Below are 16,824 nucleotides of genomic sequence, written 5' to 3' on the forward strand. Positions count from 1 at the left end.
TATTTTCAACTAATTAGTTATAACAGAGCTTACTTTTTATTTTGGAAAGATCTTAAGTAGTTAGAAAGTCATAAAAGTTTTTAGCTTTCCAGATCTGTCCTAGGAGAAGAAATTTCTGTTAAAAATACTGGGATCATGAATTATTCATAAATCTTTTTTGTGATGCAGTAAAAAAGACTTGAAATCTACATGCATGTCTAGAAAGACAATTCAAAATGAAAGGCCTGGTTCTATAATGCAACACTAGGACTTCTTAGAAGCTTTTTCCAGCATCCATACTTTAAAAATGAACCATAATTTGCAACAGTAAAGCCAAGTTAAGGAAAACTTGACTTCACTGAAACAAGAAAAAAAAAAATAAATGAGTAGTTTCCTAGGTTAAAATGTGAAGCAGGAGGGAAAAGAAAAAAAAATCATGCTAGCCAAAAGGGCAAGAGAGTGATGGTAATGTCCATATAAGAAGGAAAAAAAATCCTTCAGAAATCAGGTCTGCCAAAAAATGAAAATTGATCTTCCTGTTGTAGAAAATGGGAGCTATTTTCTTCTACCCCACCCCCATAAATGTAATATCTCCTAGACTTTTTGTAATTCATATTTCATGCTAAATATAACTATGAGCATGGTGTTAGCTAATAAACATATTAATCACCAGACATTATTTTCAAAAACCATGGATTGTTGGGAAAACACCAGAAAGTTGGGGAAGGAGAGCAAAATTCTTGCTGATTTTTAGAACCCTAAGACTTAACTCATATGTTAAAAGGCTAGAACCCATTCTAAGATAAATGAGAAATCTTAAGAGTCTTAAAAGATTATGAGGCTGTAAAACTCCTTGAGGGTTGATCTAGATTAGCAATGTTCATCAGAATTACCTGAAGGGCTTGTTAAAACACCGACTGCTGGACCCCACTCTCAGAGTTTCTGATTCAGTAGGTCTGGTGTGGGATCCAAGAGTTGACAGTTCTAAAAAGTCCCAGGTGAAGCTGATTCTACTGGTGTGGTGACCATACTTTGAAAACTGTATGTCTAGAGATTTATCATTAGTGTTGTTTAATCATGTCGTTCATTAATATTAATATTTGGTTATACTTTTCCCTTTGTTAAATCAATAATAAAAAATACAAATAATTATTTTGAAAGGCTTTGGGTCCACTAAGTTGTTATGTGGTTATATCACTACATGAATTTTTGAAAGTTGCAGCTGATTAAATTGTTAGCTGGCCATGAATTATTTAAGTGTGTAAGCAGGTTAATGTGCTTTTCTCGTTTAATATAATAAAACCTTAAGACCATTGGTACTTTTGGGGGCGCCTGGGTGGCTCAGTCATTAAGCATCTGCCTTTGGCTCAGGTCATGATCCCAGGGTTCTGGGATCGATTCCCACGTCAGGCTCTCTGCTTGGTAGGAAGCCTGCTTCTCCCTCTCCCACTCCCCCTGCTTGTGTTCCTGCTCTCGCTATCTCTCTGTGAAATAAATAAATAAAATCTTTAAAAAAAAAAAAAAAGACCACTGGTACTTTTGATACCAAGTTTATTGACTTGACCACATCTAAAAGAGAAACTAGGTACGAGTATCAGACACATTTTATCTTGAGTAAGGGAAGATACTTGGTGCACATAAAAAGTCCTATACTGGGTGCCTGGGTGGCTCAGTCGTTAGGCGTCTGCCTTCCGCTCAGGTCATGATCTCGAGGTCTTGGGATTGAGTCCTGCATTGGGCTCTCTGCTCCACGGGGAGTCTGCTTCTCCCTTTCCTTCTGCTCCTCCCCCCTGCTCGTGCTCTGTCTGTCTCAAACAAATAAATAAATAATCTTACAAAAAGAAAGAAAGAAAGAAGGAAGGAAGGAAGAAAGAAAAGAAAGGAAAGAAAGAAAAGTCCTATGCTGAAGGCAGTTATGGCCAAAATAGAATGATATCTTAGGCTGAGTTGTCTCAGAAGTCTAATAACCAGCAGTTGCCGAGCATCCCAGAGCCATAACAATGACCATGACACCTTTGAATGGGTGAGGAACACTCTCATCAGAACTGTGAAGAGACTTATTTAATCAGGATATGGAGAAAGTGGAACTCACTCAGGAGATAGCAGCCAGAGAGATGAAAAGTTCTCCAGCGGACCAGTTAGTCTAAAGATAGGAAGTATTGGGGAGGAAAGGGAGAAAGAATAGTTCACAATATTGATCTTTAAATATTTGGAAAACTTAAATAGAAATCTTCTTGCAAGTGACCATGAGTGTTAGAACCAGGACAAGCAGGGGAAAGATTTCTCATATTTCCCAAAAAGTCCAAAAATTGAACCTTTTTTTTTTTAAAGATTTTATTTATTTATTTGACAGAGAGAGACACAGCGAGAGAGGGAACACAAGCAGGGGGAGTGGGAGAGGGAGAAGCAGGCTTCCCGCGGAGCAGGGAGCCCAATGCGGGGCTCGATCCCAGGACCCTGGGATCATGACCTGAGCCGAAGGCAGACGCTTAATGACTGAGCCACCCAGGCGCCCCAAAAAATTGAACCTTTGAGAAGGGGGAAGTGATTTCTTATTAAACTGTCCAGATATAGATTGTCAACCACTTGGTAGGAGTGTTGTTAAAGGGAATCAGGGATTCATGTTTCAGTTTCAAGGTTCCTTCTAACTTGGAGATTCCTAAGATTCTATGATGTAGGCCAAAATATTTTTTTTTTAAATTAGAAAATAAAACATCAAATTGGATGCATAAGTATTTAGATATGCACATACTCAGAAATGTGAGTTGATTCGTCCATTTGTAATAAAAGTCGGTAAAGGTTCCTGAAAGGAGAGGTTTTAAAATACTCTTCTAGAGTTGGGCAGTATACCAGGTTCATGGATGGAGTCAACAAATGCTCTCTGTGGTTAAGTAGAAAAGACATTTATTGAAAGGATGTTGTGTCTCTCATATTATCACTGAAAGGCTGCAGAATCAAGCTTGGAAAACAAGCATAAAATTAGTCGGATAACCAAAATGTCAAAAGCATAGCACAAAAGCAAAATGGTGAGGGTACCCTGCCGCTGACCATCCCACCCTGAAAACTGGATACTTCTGCTACTGCAGCCCTCGCCCTCCCACAAAATAAATTCTTCGTGGTTTCTGCTGCTTTGTGACACTAGCTCCGATTTAAAGTCCAAGTTTGAGCACCTGATTGGCAGAGCTTATGAACTCCCACCCCACACTCAAGCTGTAAAGGATCTGGGAACACTAGAATCTGGTGTCAATTCCTCCAGTGGGAAGTGGACTCTGCTTCCCACCAAGAGTCCCACCAAGATGAAGTAGGGAATTCTCCAAACATCGAAGATACTGGGCATCCCCCAAATGACAGACATTCACAGAGAGGGCACGCTAGAGAGTCTTCCACAAGATAGTAATAGGTGTTATCACACAAAACACTAAACATTTCTTTTTATCATATTTTTTGCTGCAGGATTCCTCAGAGCCTTTAGTAGTTGAATATGCATTGTGCTTCTCCAAGAGGGAGGTATGATATGCAATGTTTGCCAAATATATTTGAGCAAGATGCTCTTTATTTTTTTATTTTTTTTATTTTTATACCCAATGTGGGGCTCAAACTTACAACTCCAAGATCAGGAGTCACATGCTCTACTGATTGAGCCAGCCAGGAGCCCAAGATGCTTTTTTTTTTTTTTTTTTTTTTTTTTTTTTAATATAGTAACTCTTGAGAGGAGTGTTCCTAAGAACACTGGGGGTTGGGGAAATGTAAAAGGATAGAGGTCATGTGCAGAGGCATGCCCAGATGTAATCAGAGATGAGAGCATTTAGAAGGTGGGTCAGAATGGAGAATGCCTTGAAGTCTGCCAGTCAAGTTCAGGTTTAAGTTCATTGGACAGTAGGTGGGGTCAGACTTGAGCTTGAAAGTGATATTTAGCATGAACTGACACCTTCAAAGGAGGCTCTAATTGTAACCCATTTCTTGCAAGGATTGGGAGAATACAATCAAGAAATAAAACCCCTTGAAAAAGTTTAATCAATTATGGTTTAGAAGTAGGAATATAAATTAAAAACAAAAAATGAAGATTTATATCTAAAAGGAATACCATGAGCCATCAAGTCGGCAAACTGCAGCTGGGGACCAAAACCCACCCAGAGCCTGAGCTAAGAATGCTTTTTAAATTTGTATACAGCCCCAACCGAAGAATAGTTTTTTTTTAATTTTTTAATGATCAGGGAATTTTTTTTTAAATAACATTTGTCTCACATGAAAACATTTGTCTCACATGAATTTCATATAAATTCAAATCTCAGTAGCCATGAATAAATTCCATTGTTCTCATTCGTGGGCCTATATTACAAAAAAAATCATCCTCAATTGTTATTCTGTTTTGAATTTCCTCATTTAAAAATGTATGAAGTTTTTTCTCTCCTGTTGTATAAACACCTACATAATATTTTCAGTTTTGCTTCTTCACCCACAAAACCTAAAATATTTACTATCCTATGCATTTAGAGAAAAACTTTCCAACCTCTGCTCTACTTACTGCCCTCATTTTACTGATATGGAAACTGATGCTCAGAGCAATTTGCCTGAAGTCTGAAGCTTCCTAGCGATGGATCTGGGATGGAACCCAAGAGCTCCAACTCCCTCTCTGACCCTCCCTCTACTGCATCTCAGATTCGTCAAACCAAGTGCTCTGATGCGGGAAGCAGTGGTGTGTGTGGATGGGCGTGGGAGATGGGAGAGAGGAGGCAGCATCTCTATACCAGTGCCAAAGCGTAATTGGATTATGACGGTATTGAATGTGATGGAGAAGCATAGGAAAGGGGGGAGGACTCAATAGTTACACTCAAATCTTAAAAACCACTCCAATTTACACCTAGGTCTTCCAACTTCTACATTTGTGCATTTAATGCATTTCTTTTATTAACTCAAAGACTTGTAGCTGGAAGTAGAAATCCCTTCTGAAGATCATTTATGTGGCGGAGCTTGTGTTTGACATCACTGCTTAGAAATGGAAATATTCATTTTTGTTTCCTGAAATGATTGGATTTTATGGATTTGGTTAGCGTGTTCTGAGATGATGTGTTCAATGGCCAGAAAAAACAAAAGGGAAATCTGCCATTGAGACAGATTCTGAAGTAAGGTCTCAGCTCTGGAAACAGGGGAGTATTTAATTATCACATGTCAGCAATAGATACAGGAAGGGGACCATCCCTCCATGGATGTCTGGGGACTCTACTACATTTTGTTCAAGAAACTTTGTTGCCAGAGAATTCTAGGATGTAGCATTAGTTTCTCTCTTTTTTTTTCCAGTTTATTTAATAGCTTATTGCATGTTTCGTTTATAGTTTATTCTGTTAAAAACCATTCTGCATATGAAGTCTGTCATCTCCCTGATAGTCTGCAAATATTTCTTTTGATTTTTTTAAAAGAAATTAGTAGTCCATGAGGGTGAGTTTTTCCTTTTTGGATCGTATATTATATTGTCTAGGAAAGAGCATGTTAAATGAATTGAGAAGAAATAAATGCTATCTAAAATTTTTTTATAAAATGTATTGGCCCAGGCAAAATGTTTTTGATGTTCTTATAAGCTTCTGGGTAAACTATTCTTTTTTTAAAGATTTTATTTATTCATTTGACAGAGAGAGAATACAAAGAGGGGGAGCAGCAGGGAGAGGGAGAAGCAGGCTCCCTGCTGAGCAGGGAGGCCGATGCGGGGCTCTATCCTAGGACCCTGGGATCATGACCTGAGCCGAAGGCAGATGCTTAACCAACTGAGCCACCCAGGCGTCCCCAGGGTAAACTATTTTTAAAGGTTTAGTAGACTTTTCAGGATAAAATTGCTGAATTGAAGGAAAGTTTTGTGTCTCTAACACAGCTCTCCAGCCTCCTTTAACATAATTGAATTCAGGTAGGTGACAAAAGGTCTCGTGCCTCAGCTGGGTGCTGGCACTGAGTAAAAGTCCCCGAGACGGACACTTGGCAATGGGGAAGGAGAACTGCTCACTGCAGCCCTTGCCCCACTTTCATGACAGCAGCACAGCTGAGGGACCCCAGTGGCTCACTCCCACTGCCTTATGAAATCCCTCTCCTGTCTTAGGGGGCTGAGAAGTCGCTAAAATCACAAATTTGGAAATTTGAAAGAAGATGGAGGAGAACATGGTAGCGCTGATAGCCAGACAGAAGGAGAGTGATGGCAATGGCTTCAGGGTATTCACCTAGTGCAAAGGAGTCCAATTAAGCAAGGTACTTGCTGGGCATCTGGAAACTGACCGTACTAGGGAGATGGAGGAGTCCCGACACAGTCTCTGATATAGTCCTTCCTTCCCAGCACCCAATACAGACTAATTATTCACCTAACTGTTTAGTATTTCTCACCCAGGAGACCAGTGCTTCTCAAATGGGAGCACTTTTGCCCCCATAGAGACATTTATCTGAAGACCTTTTTGATGATCACAACTGAGGAGGGGCATAGCACTGGCTTCTAGTAGGCAGAGGCCAGGGTTGCTGCTAAATAGTCTGCAGTACACAGGGCACCCCCACAAAAGGAATCTCACCCAAAATGTCAACAGTGCCAAGGTTGAGAAACCCTGCATTAGACCATGGTTCTCAAAGACCCATCTGTCTTGCTCGGCACTTTATCCTCAACACCTAACTGGGAGCCTGGCACAAAAGGAGGCTCTCTGCATGCATTTACTGAATAGAGATGAGCCAAGCCTGCCCTCTTTTTTTCAGCTCGCTTGCCTAAGTCATTGCTTAGACACTAATAGGCATTCTCAGGGTTGAGCTTGGGTTGCACAGGACAGATTGTTTACTCTACTTGTACATCACTGACCCTACTTCTGAGCTGCAGGTGTATGACCAGAAGAGGTTGCATTAGAAAGGGGTTACATTTCTTTTCTTTTTTTTAAAAAAAGATTTTATTATTTATTTGACAGAGAGATAGCGAGAGCAGGAACACAAGCAGGGAGAGTGGGAGAGGGAGAAGCAGGCCTCCCGCTGAGGAGGGAGCCCAACGCGGGGCTCGATCCCAGGACCCCAGGATCATACCTGAGCCAAAGACAGATGCTTAACAACTGAGCCACCCAGGAGCCCCAGGGGTTACGTTTCTCCCATCTCTTATCTCTCTGCCACATCTCTACACTGAAATCTACATATGTATGGTTTTGCATCTGCATTCTTGAGAAGAGAATGAAATGGAAGGGTAGATATTTTTCCTTTGCTTATTCCTAGTATTTTGGTGTACAGTGATGAACTTTATTGAATGCCATACTTAGCAATGGTGATCATTCGATTTATTTCCAAGGATATCTGATACTGAGTGTATGTGGCAGTGATGGAGGAGAGGGGACTTTCCAATATAATGAGCATTTTTGAATGCAGTTTGACCATTTTTTAGTTTGTAGAGAGAATGTTTATCCTTTTGAGGAGATAGTTCTGGATGGCCCTGGAAATTCCAGGGGAGAGCTGGCTCAGTGGGACTGTGTTAGCCCATCAGAGGAGCAGGCTGAGCTCTCGAGTGCCCCTTTCATCCCCGTGTCTAACAAAGCCACATCCTGAACCAAGGAAGGAGCCTGTGCTATTTCATAGTTGCAAAGATGCCCCATCCACAGGTACATAAATATGTGGAGTATTAGAGATTGGGGTGTGTGCTGTCCAGCACTGCCTGGTGCAAACTCATCTCGCAGTGGCATGGTGAGAGTGGAGGATGCTTGTTCTCAGCTCTTCTGTGGATGTCTTTTCCAACCAACTTTCACATGTGGACTGTGGCTCCCTTAGAAATTCACATGCAGTCGACCCACCACATAGGGGAGCAGCTCATTTGAGCAGTCCTAGGAGTTGACCTAATTTCAGTCTATTTATCATATTTTAAATTATTTCTCCATGTTACATGATTTAATTGAAACTGCCAGAGGGCAGGAAGAAGGGTAAATACTCAGGAGTATATATGTAGAGGGAAATGAAATGTGCGTGTATAGATGATCATGTCTTGTCTATGCTTCGGTTGACATTTTTCTTTTAACAGAATGAAGTTTTCAGTCTAGTTTGAAACCCTTAGAAATAGCCTTGTGTCTGTACTCACAATGTTTTTGAGGATATTGCTCATTACACTACACAGTAACTCTTTATGAGGATTCTTGAGAAAAGTTATTTCTGATCCTCAGCCTCAAGAATAATTGTGATTTTCCTAAAATACTGTTGTTGTTGTTGTTGTTTTTTCTCTTAGGGACCATGAGTAGGTGACTAATTAGGTTTTGCTTGAGAATTGCTTGTTAGAATGCTTAGAATAAAATCTTTGGCCCACCCACATATACAGCAAGTGTTTAGAAGTTCATGGTAGCCTCAGCACCAAGTTCAAGTCAGGACGTTCTTATTTTCCCTTTATCTTTTCCATCTCCTTCAAATTTATCATCATTGTTCTATGCATTCCTATAAATGTCTGGAAATGTTTTCGGAAAGCGGTAGGGGTATAAATAAGCAAATGCATTATCATAGGCCATAGAAAACCAGTTTTACTGGCTTCTTTTTTTCCCTTTCCAGATTGAGACGCTACCAGATGGGCTGTTTCAGTGCAAAAAGCTGCAGTGTTTACTTTTGGGGAAAAATAGCCTGATGAGTTTGTCCCCTCACGTGGGTGAGCTGTCGAACCTTACTCATCTGGAGCTCATTGGTAATTACCTGGAAACACTTCCTCCTGAACTGGAAGGATGTCAGTCCCTAAAACGGAGCTGTCTGATTATAGAGGAGAATTTGCTCAACACTCTTCCTCTCCCTGTAACAGAACGTTTGTAGACATGCTTAGATAAACGTTGACCTAAAGAGAAAATAATTTTCAAAAGTTTGCCCCAGGGCTTTAAATGAGAACTAAAATTTTCTAAGTTATAAAGATGAAAAATGGGTAATAATTATGACTAACTATAACCAAATGTCTTTAAAGCAACTCAGTGTCTAGCCCTAAGTTAAACAGGTCAAAATTGTTAACACTGAACTTAAGTTTTGTGAATAACTGACCTTTAACTTATTAAGATGTGAGAAGTACACTTCAAGGGTGGCATGGGGGACACGGAATTATTGAATCTCTACCTGGCAGTTTTTACCTTGAAGATCAGATATTCTTTCGTATCCCTCCCCCCAGGCCCCATTACTTACTTATTTGCACACTCGTTTTAACTGACTTCCTGTTTTGATACTTATCACCTAGACCATAAATTCATAAGTATAAAGGTCCTTGATGTATACTCAACACTGTCTTTGATTTATGTTCTTAAATATTTTTAGGCAGGGTGTACCTTGTGCTTGGCTGAATTCCTTCTTGGCTTGATTTTATTTCCTGTCCCAGCTCGCTTGAGTCTTCCTTCATTTTGTTTTTTCTTAACAATGGGAGCCCTAAAAAAAGCCCCAAAACAAGGGTGAACCCTGAAAACGTGCCTGTCTTTGGCCCTTGCATAGAAAAGGACAGAATACTTAGGACACGTCACCCTCGGGGCACCTTGAAAATTGCTCTATTTCCTGAAATGTCTTCTTATGTATCATCAAAGCCTTTTTTATTTGCTGATCATTTTTATATTAAATGTAAAACATATAACTATTTTCTGTGGTATAATCTTGGATTTAAAATATGTGAGAATAATTGTTGTAAGGTACAGAGAACTCATGCATTTCTTTAAGAATTTACTATTAATATACTTGGTTTTGGCTGCTTACGAGTCTCATATTTGTGTGCATCCTGCCCCAGAATGTTTTTGTACTCTGCAACTGATTACTTTTGGGTAACACAAGCCTTGTGTTTCTTGCCCTAAAATATTTGGGGGGTTTCCTTATAAGAGGATGGCCACATCATCTACCTCTCTCTTCCCTAGTCGCTGTGCTATTGTACGGGTAACAATTCTTAATTACTTCAAAAACTGTGATGGAGGGGAGAGGTACAGATTTGAATCCTTAAAAGTGATTTCAAAACACTTGGAGAAATTAAGACTTAAAGCAAAATGCTTCTCCATCTGCATGATCTCTAGATATGATTATAATGTAGAACACTCCGCCTCTGTTCAGTATTTAAGAATTCTCAAAGCTCACAAAGCAGTAGATCCATTTAACTGAAATTCATCTCATGCCTTTGTCTAACTTTCCTGGAATACATTTTGCTCTTTTTTTTGTAAAGAGCTTTGTGTTTAGCCTTTTATTATCATACATCTTGTAAAATGAATAAAGTCAACCGACTCATTTTTGGGAAATGTACATTTTTACCATGGTTTTTCTCTGATGGGTCTAAGCATTATGATGCCAGTCTCATTTTGGATGTTAACTATGAAGTAACCTATTAACTGCACCTAGACAAAACTGGAAAACACTATGGGTAAAGTACTGTGAACATGGAATTGTGATGCGTGGTATGTTGTTTCTTGCTTTGCCCCTTCCAGAAAGATAAAAGTGAGTCTTTAAATTATAGCAAAGTGTAGCTCCCCTCACCTGCCACACACCCCTGAAGTGAAGCTCAGAAAAAGGAATTGCTTGTGTCAAATGTAATTTGAATAATACGAGCTATAAAACTATAAACACCAACAGCTGCCTAAAACATTTATTTTTATTCTGAATGAGAAGGAACAGTGTAAAAATGTTAATTCTTACCAAAACTTGCCTTTAGTCAGAACATTCAAGTTCTCAGGGACCCAGGCATAACTGATGAAACTTTCTTCCAGGACTTTAGAAAACAGATTCTGACTCTATCTGGGTTTTTGTTCTTTTTGTTTTTTTAATGTAAGTTAATGGCCATTTTAATGTTTCACAGTAAAATTGTCATATGTACGGATTTCAATGTTGGATTGGATTAATCTTAAGTTTTTGGAATATGGAATATGCATGAAGAGGTATTGAAATGTTTGTGGCCATATAATTAGCCATAATGTCTATGAAAAATCCCACCCCCCTCTCCAGAAAGAAGAGTTTTCAAAACAAACCAGATTTGCTACCATTCTCACAAACTAGAACTTCTCCACGGCTAGTCACACTGGTTGTGTTCCCCTGCAAAAGTCATTGACTAAATCTTCCTTATCGCTTCGCTCAATTTCTGGAAGCACATTACTTACTTATCAGGATTGATACTGAATATTGTAAACTGCTTTCCAAACACTAGGGTATGGTTACAAAGAAACCTTGTTCTTTGATGCCATAGTTTTTAGATTTCTGTCTTATTCCAGGCTTACACACCAGTGTTTAGGGAGCTTTCGAAATAACATAGTACTGATGCAATGAACTCTGAGACCACCACCTGACATATTGGAAATGTGGTGTTGGATGCCACCTTTACTGCATTGTTGGAGCAGATCTTCATTTTGCGAGTGTTCATATTCATTTAAGAGGATTTTCAATGAGGAAAATGCGATGTATTCAATTAGGACACGTTAGATGGCATAGGATTTCCAAGAATGTATAATGCATTTTCCAAAAAATACATGTGGATGTTACTTGGAACAAAGTTGATGGCTAATGCCAGCAATGGCATAGGTTCATTTCACTTACATATGCACACAGACACACACAGATGAGCTTGGACACACATAGAGACACACACACCCTGGGCAGTTTTGAGCACTCCCGGTAAGGTATAGTGTTCTTTCCCTCACCTATGTTAGGATACATCTGTGTGGCGCATAGATACTGTGTTTTCAATCTTCATCCTCAGTCTTCATTTTTCTCCCTGGATATCATCATATTTCAGGTCACTTAACAAATGTTTGCGTTAAACAGGGTAAGTAGAGATCCATGGGTGCTCAGCGCTGTGGCATAGCTCGTTCGTGTGGTAACCTAACTACCGCGCTGTGGTAAGCGTCAGTGAGTTCTTTGCATAATATTATTGTTTGAGAGCGACAATATTTGTTTCTGTTCCCCATGCGTTTCATGATTCAAATTTTGTATGTTTAATTAAAATATTGCATAATGATGGGTTCAGAAACCATTAAAATAATCAAACAGTTATCCTGTGGGTTGACAGCTTTCTTTCCCAGTATTTTGTATAAAACGCTCCTTCCATCTTTACATTCTCTTAGCATCGTCCCCTAACTGCATAGGTAACTCCATTCCATCACTCACCTCCTTAAATTTGGTCAGCACTTGTGTATAACAGAATATATTTGTGCTAAAGAACTCACAGTGATACTTGAGCATGTATTTATTTGGGGGGAAGCCAGGGCCTCTAATGACGCCTAATTGAGTTATTCCACTTTACCCATCCCTGCAGTATTTAGAGCTGATTGAATCCATGATCTCTCATCCCTACCAAAAGCATGAGAATATAACCATAAGTCCACTTTGTTTCCGGGAACTGTATATTGCATCAAAATCTGTGTTCCTTTCTTTCTGGAAACAAGAGGGAGGCTGATGGGAGGGGGAGGAGCTCTTTAGTATCCTCGTTTGAATTATGAAGACATTATATACATGAAATGGTATAAACTCATGGCTGTTGGAAAATGTCCTGAATATAATTATTTCTATCTTCAGTTGAATGTGAAAGCAGTGAAAACCTGCAGTCCTATTTAATTGGTTTCTTCCTGTTTCTGGTCCATCACTTTTTATATCCGCTGGGAACTATCTGCTCAGTACCTTTGGTAATGGACTACATTCTCTTCACCTTTTTTCTTTTTTTAATATGAACAAGTTCATCAACACTAAAGCATTAACACAGAATATATGAGCTACAGTACTGAGTTGAGATGGTTTCCAGTTGTACCTAATTCATGTTTAAATTTTGCATTTGACTTGTATAATCCACCACTGCTGAGAAAAACAATTACGAATGCCTCCTGCATGTTCTATATTATCTCTAACAGAGATGGTGCAATTTAAAAAATTCAAAGGGGCATAGAATTAGAATGGATATGTCTGTGCATATGTGTGTTGTGTGTAAACCCAAGTATTTATGTTTAAATATTTTTAAAGCTCCTCAGATGTTTCACTCTGAGTGAAATAATGGGCCAATCTTGAGTAGAGGCATTTTCTTTGGTTAGCTTCACAGTGAAAGCTGGAATTTGTTATTTTGTCACCTATTTTGAAAAATGTATGTAATCAGGTTTTGCTTCTGGTAATGAATTGTTCGAAAATATAAGATTTTTTTGTAAGTTGAATGTTTTTGGCCCTCAGGTTTACCGTGTAAATCTGCATTTTGGTGGTGAACCCCTTTGCCTGAGATTCGGTGGTTTTTGGTAAATTTCCCTGTTTTAAAGTATCTTTTGTGTAAAATACAGATTCAATTTTTATAACAAATGGCAAATAAAAACAGTCTAAATGTTGGAAAAAGTTGACTGTACTGATTTGTCCCGGTGCAGTTGTACTATCATTCACAAGATGATTGATTTTAGATTTACGTGTGGATCTTGTAACAAGAGTAGGAGTTTTCAAAATATGTGACAACGATCACAAAATAACAAAGCCCCTTGAAAAGAGCTGGATTGATCCTAGAATATGCTGGGGCAGGGGGCAGGGAGGGGTGAGATCTGTCCCAACTCTAAGTAGGTCCACCTTTCCAATGGTGCTCATCCTTGGGGACTGATCTTCACAAATCGACCCAGCTCTCTCCCTCTCCTTTTGGCTCTCGTTTCTCCATTTACTGTTAGTTTAGCACTAATGCTAAATATGGACTAGATAAAAAGTGAAGAACTGCAAGACAAAATTTTGAGAAGGTTGAGTAAAAGGGGAAAAATGGAATTATTGGGCAAAGAAAGCACATGATAGTTTGGCCTTCTGGATAGAAGACTTTCCACTCTGTCTCCCTCTCAAACTCATACCCCACCCCACCCCGCCCCCCACACACACTTTCAGGAGCACATTAGAAAGCTGATCAAAGACTTTTCTCTGCTGGAAGACACAGCTCGACATATACTGAACCAGATTATAAAGGAAAGTGACTCTGCTGACACTGGCTGGCCGTGTTTTACCCTGGAAATGCGGTACTTCAAGAAAGGTGTGCACTCACCTTGAAGCGCCTGAGCAATGGGAGACACTGAGGAAAGGAAACCAGTGTCTGACCTAAGACGTCAGCAGCCATTCAGGGACTGGCAGGGGCCTCGGGACGCTGGGGACACAGCCTCTGGAGCAGTGACCGAGAGCCCCGAGCGCAGGTAGAAGCGTGGCTTCATTCTTCGGCGTTCCCTTCCATGCTGCAACATGGCTTTTCCCGACTGTGGACTGTGACTGCAGTGAGGGCCTGCCAGCAGGGGAGGGGTGTGCCTGTGCTGTTGAGGGCACACTCCCCTACTCCTGGGGATTCTCTAAAATCCCGTGCCTAGCAGCAGAATCTGTCCCTTCCTCTCTGAGCTCTACAGAAAAGTGGTTGATCAAAGGCAAAGAGTCACACCTTGAACTCAAGCCCCATATTTACAGAAGAAAAGAGATCTGTATGCCAAAGAAAGATCAGAAAGAAAAAAAAAAGTCATTTTATAAAATGCATGGTCTTTTTAAATTACAAGTCTCTCCTCATCCTGTGTTGGCTCCTCATCCTCTGGACTAGAATTGTAAGTCCTGCCTCCCAAATACCAATGATTCTATAGAACTGCCTGTGCGCTACTCGGAAGCTTTTCAAATCATTTCTTATAAATACCTTAAATTGTGTATGCCTTTTTACACGTGCCTATTGTTTGTTCGGGGAGGACTTGTCACACCATTTTTTACTCTCTGCCTCCCTCTGCCGCTGAGATGAGAATAAATCAAATAGAAGGTGACCAGCTTCGACTTCTTCCCCTTTATTCCATTTCTCCTTGCCTTGCCTTTATCAAATGCAACCCCTGAGGTAAGATCTTGACAATTCAGTGGCCCCTCCTTAATCTCAGTGACTCCATCTCAAATGAGATGCACTCAGAAAGCCTCATGCAGTGCCTGGCACCAGGACCAGACCAGACATGTAGGTGCCCAAGGCAGGTAAGAATTTGGCACCCCTTTAAAAAACCTGCTTTGACTATTTATTCAATATGCATTTGGCAGAGATAAGGGAATTGGTCTTCTGTTAGCAAAAATCATGAACTTTCGGGACACCTGGGTGGGTCAGTCGGTTGAGCGCCCAACTCTTGATTTCGGTTCAGGTCATGATCTCAGGGTCGTGAGATCGAGCTCCATGTCAAGCTCCAAGCTCAGCACAGAGTCTGCTTATCCCTCTCCCTCTGCTTCTCCCCCCCCCTCAAATAAGTAAATTAATAAAATCTTTAAAAATAAAAAAAATCATGAACTTTTGTGTCACCTGTCTAATTAGTCCCTTCTTCCAAAACAAAACTCTGAAGAGTAGAGACAGCTGCGGGCAGGGGTCGTAGGGCCAGTGAGAGTTCTTGAGTTCTCACAGCTCGTAGAATTTCTGTCAGTCACCCCCAGGAGAGAATCTCCTCCCAGGCCTCATGAGCAGGCCTGTCAGCTGCTGGGACTCACCTCTCTTTTTTCCCTTGGAAGGACTGAAGTCCCTTACTCTCCTGGCCCCCACCATCTCCCTTTCCAGATCACTCTCCCTCGCTTTCCCTCGACCCCTCGTCTGGTTGTGCTATTTAGTATTTTCCTAATTACACACTCCAAGCTTACATATCCTCACCCATTACTAAATGCCATCTTTGATAGTATTAAGTCATAGTAAGAATGATGTTTTAGCTTGTACTCACCAAAATAAATGTCTTTCACTTATCAAGATTCTCCCTTCTTAGAAGGTGGTTTCTCATCAGAATTTCAAATTCCAAATAAGAGACTTCTTCAATGTACTGAATGGGAGTAGGACCAATTTGCATTCCTTAGGCTGGCAACCTCAAGAATTGCATATGGAAACAATTGCAAATGAGTTAACTGGTCTCCTAATTCCAATTATTTCATTGATACTGTGTTCTGTGTAAATTAGTACCCAAGGCAAATGTTTAAACCCCAGGAGGACCAAATGCCACCTGTGTGAGGGAAGTTTCTTTCTAGCCTTTGCCTGAACTGGGTTTGAATTCACATCCTTGTCTTAGGGTCTCTATAGTGCTTCCCAGAGAAATTACTTAGATCGTTGTGGGGAGAAGAGAACAGTCTGTCGCCCTTTTCATAATAGACAGAGCCAGTTTCCAGCAATTGCTCTGTGAAAAGGGAAAGCCTGAAGAAATAGCCAAGTGAAGGAGAATTGATTCCTTCTGCTTTAAGAGACTTGGGGAAATTTTACCGGGCTTGTGATCCCTGGGCAGAACAATACATCATGAACCACATTAATGATTTCAAATTGAGAAAAGATAAAAATCGAATCCTTTTGTCTATGCTCCTTCAGCTTGGTGTCCATCCCTGAAGGGGAAATAGCATAATGGAATAGAACAATAATGTTACTTAGCGCGTGCTACGTGCCAGGTGGCAGGTTGTTTATGTGTGTGAGCTCAATCCATCCAACAGCCTTATTTGGTGTGTTATTCCTATTTTACAGATGAGAAAACAAACTTGGAAATTGTAACATTTTCCAAGGTCTCATGACTGTTCAGAAGAGGAATCCTATTCAACCTACAGGCCTGCAAAGCCTGTTTCTACAGAGGTGTAGGTAAAGAACACAACTCAGCACTACCTCCTCTCTCCCCCCCACCCTGAGGTTTGAAGACTCACAGGTGGTTCTCTGGTTTTCAGGGCTCACTGCCCTCTTCCCTTCCTTTTAAGCCCCATGCTTCCTCCTCCATATCTGTCCTAGTTTGTCTTCTCTGAGCCAATGAATCACTTCCTGTCCATTTTATTTGCTCCCTTTCCCAAATGTAATTCTAGAATTCTAGAACTTTCCAACTGGAAGGAACCATGTAGACTTTTCTGAAGAGGAAGACCTAACTGGCTTGTTTGAGATCACAGACCCACTATCTGAGGGAGCTGCCACCTATCTGTTTGTCCCCCTGG

At 40.4% G+C, this 16,824-nt stretch overlaps 1 protein-coding gene across 13 annotated transcripts in view; it reads left to right on the top strand.

Annotated features, from left to right (window-relative positions):
* The window catches only part of LRRC8B (leucine rich repeat containing 8 VRAC subunit B), a 102,093-nt gene that overhangs the window by 60,957 nt on the left and 24,312 nt on the right, over positions 1–16,824 (top strand). For 3 of the 13 annotated variants that reach the window (XR_003519815.2, XR_003519802.2, XR_003519823.2), the window contains exon 5: positions 8,506–8,635. The exons of 2 other annotated variants lie outside the window; for them this stretch is intronic. Coding sequence is in view for 1 of the 11 variants with exons in the window: in XM_027592734.2 (XP_027448535.1) it covers positions 8,506–8,757 (252 nt within the window). In the remaining 10 variants the exon portion in view is untranslated. Of the gene's footprint in view, positions 1–6,064; positions 6,211–8,505; positions 13,255–16,372; positions 16,484–16,698; position 16,824 lie in introns of those variants that run through there. 8 more of the 13 variants (XR_003519776.2, XR_003519778.2, XR_003519781.2 and 5 more) reach the window with 6 other exon arrangements.

The sequence above is a fragment of the Zalophus californianus genome, chromosome 4 (assembly GCF_009762305.2).
Source record: "Zalophus californianus isolate mZalCal1 chromosome 4, mZalCal1.pri.v2, whole genome shotgun sequence".
NCBI lineage: Eukaryota > Metazoa > Chordata > Mammalia > Carnivora > Otariidae > Zalophus > Zalophus californianus.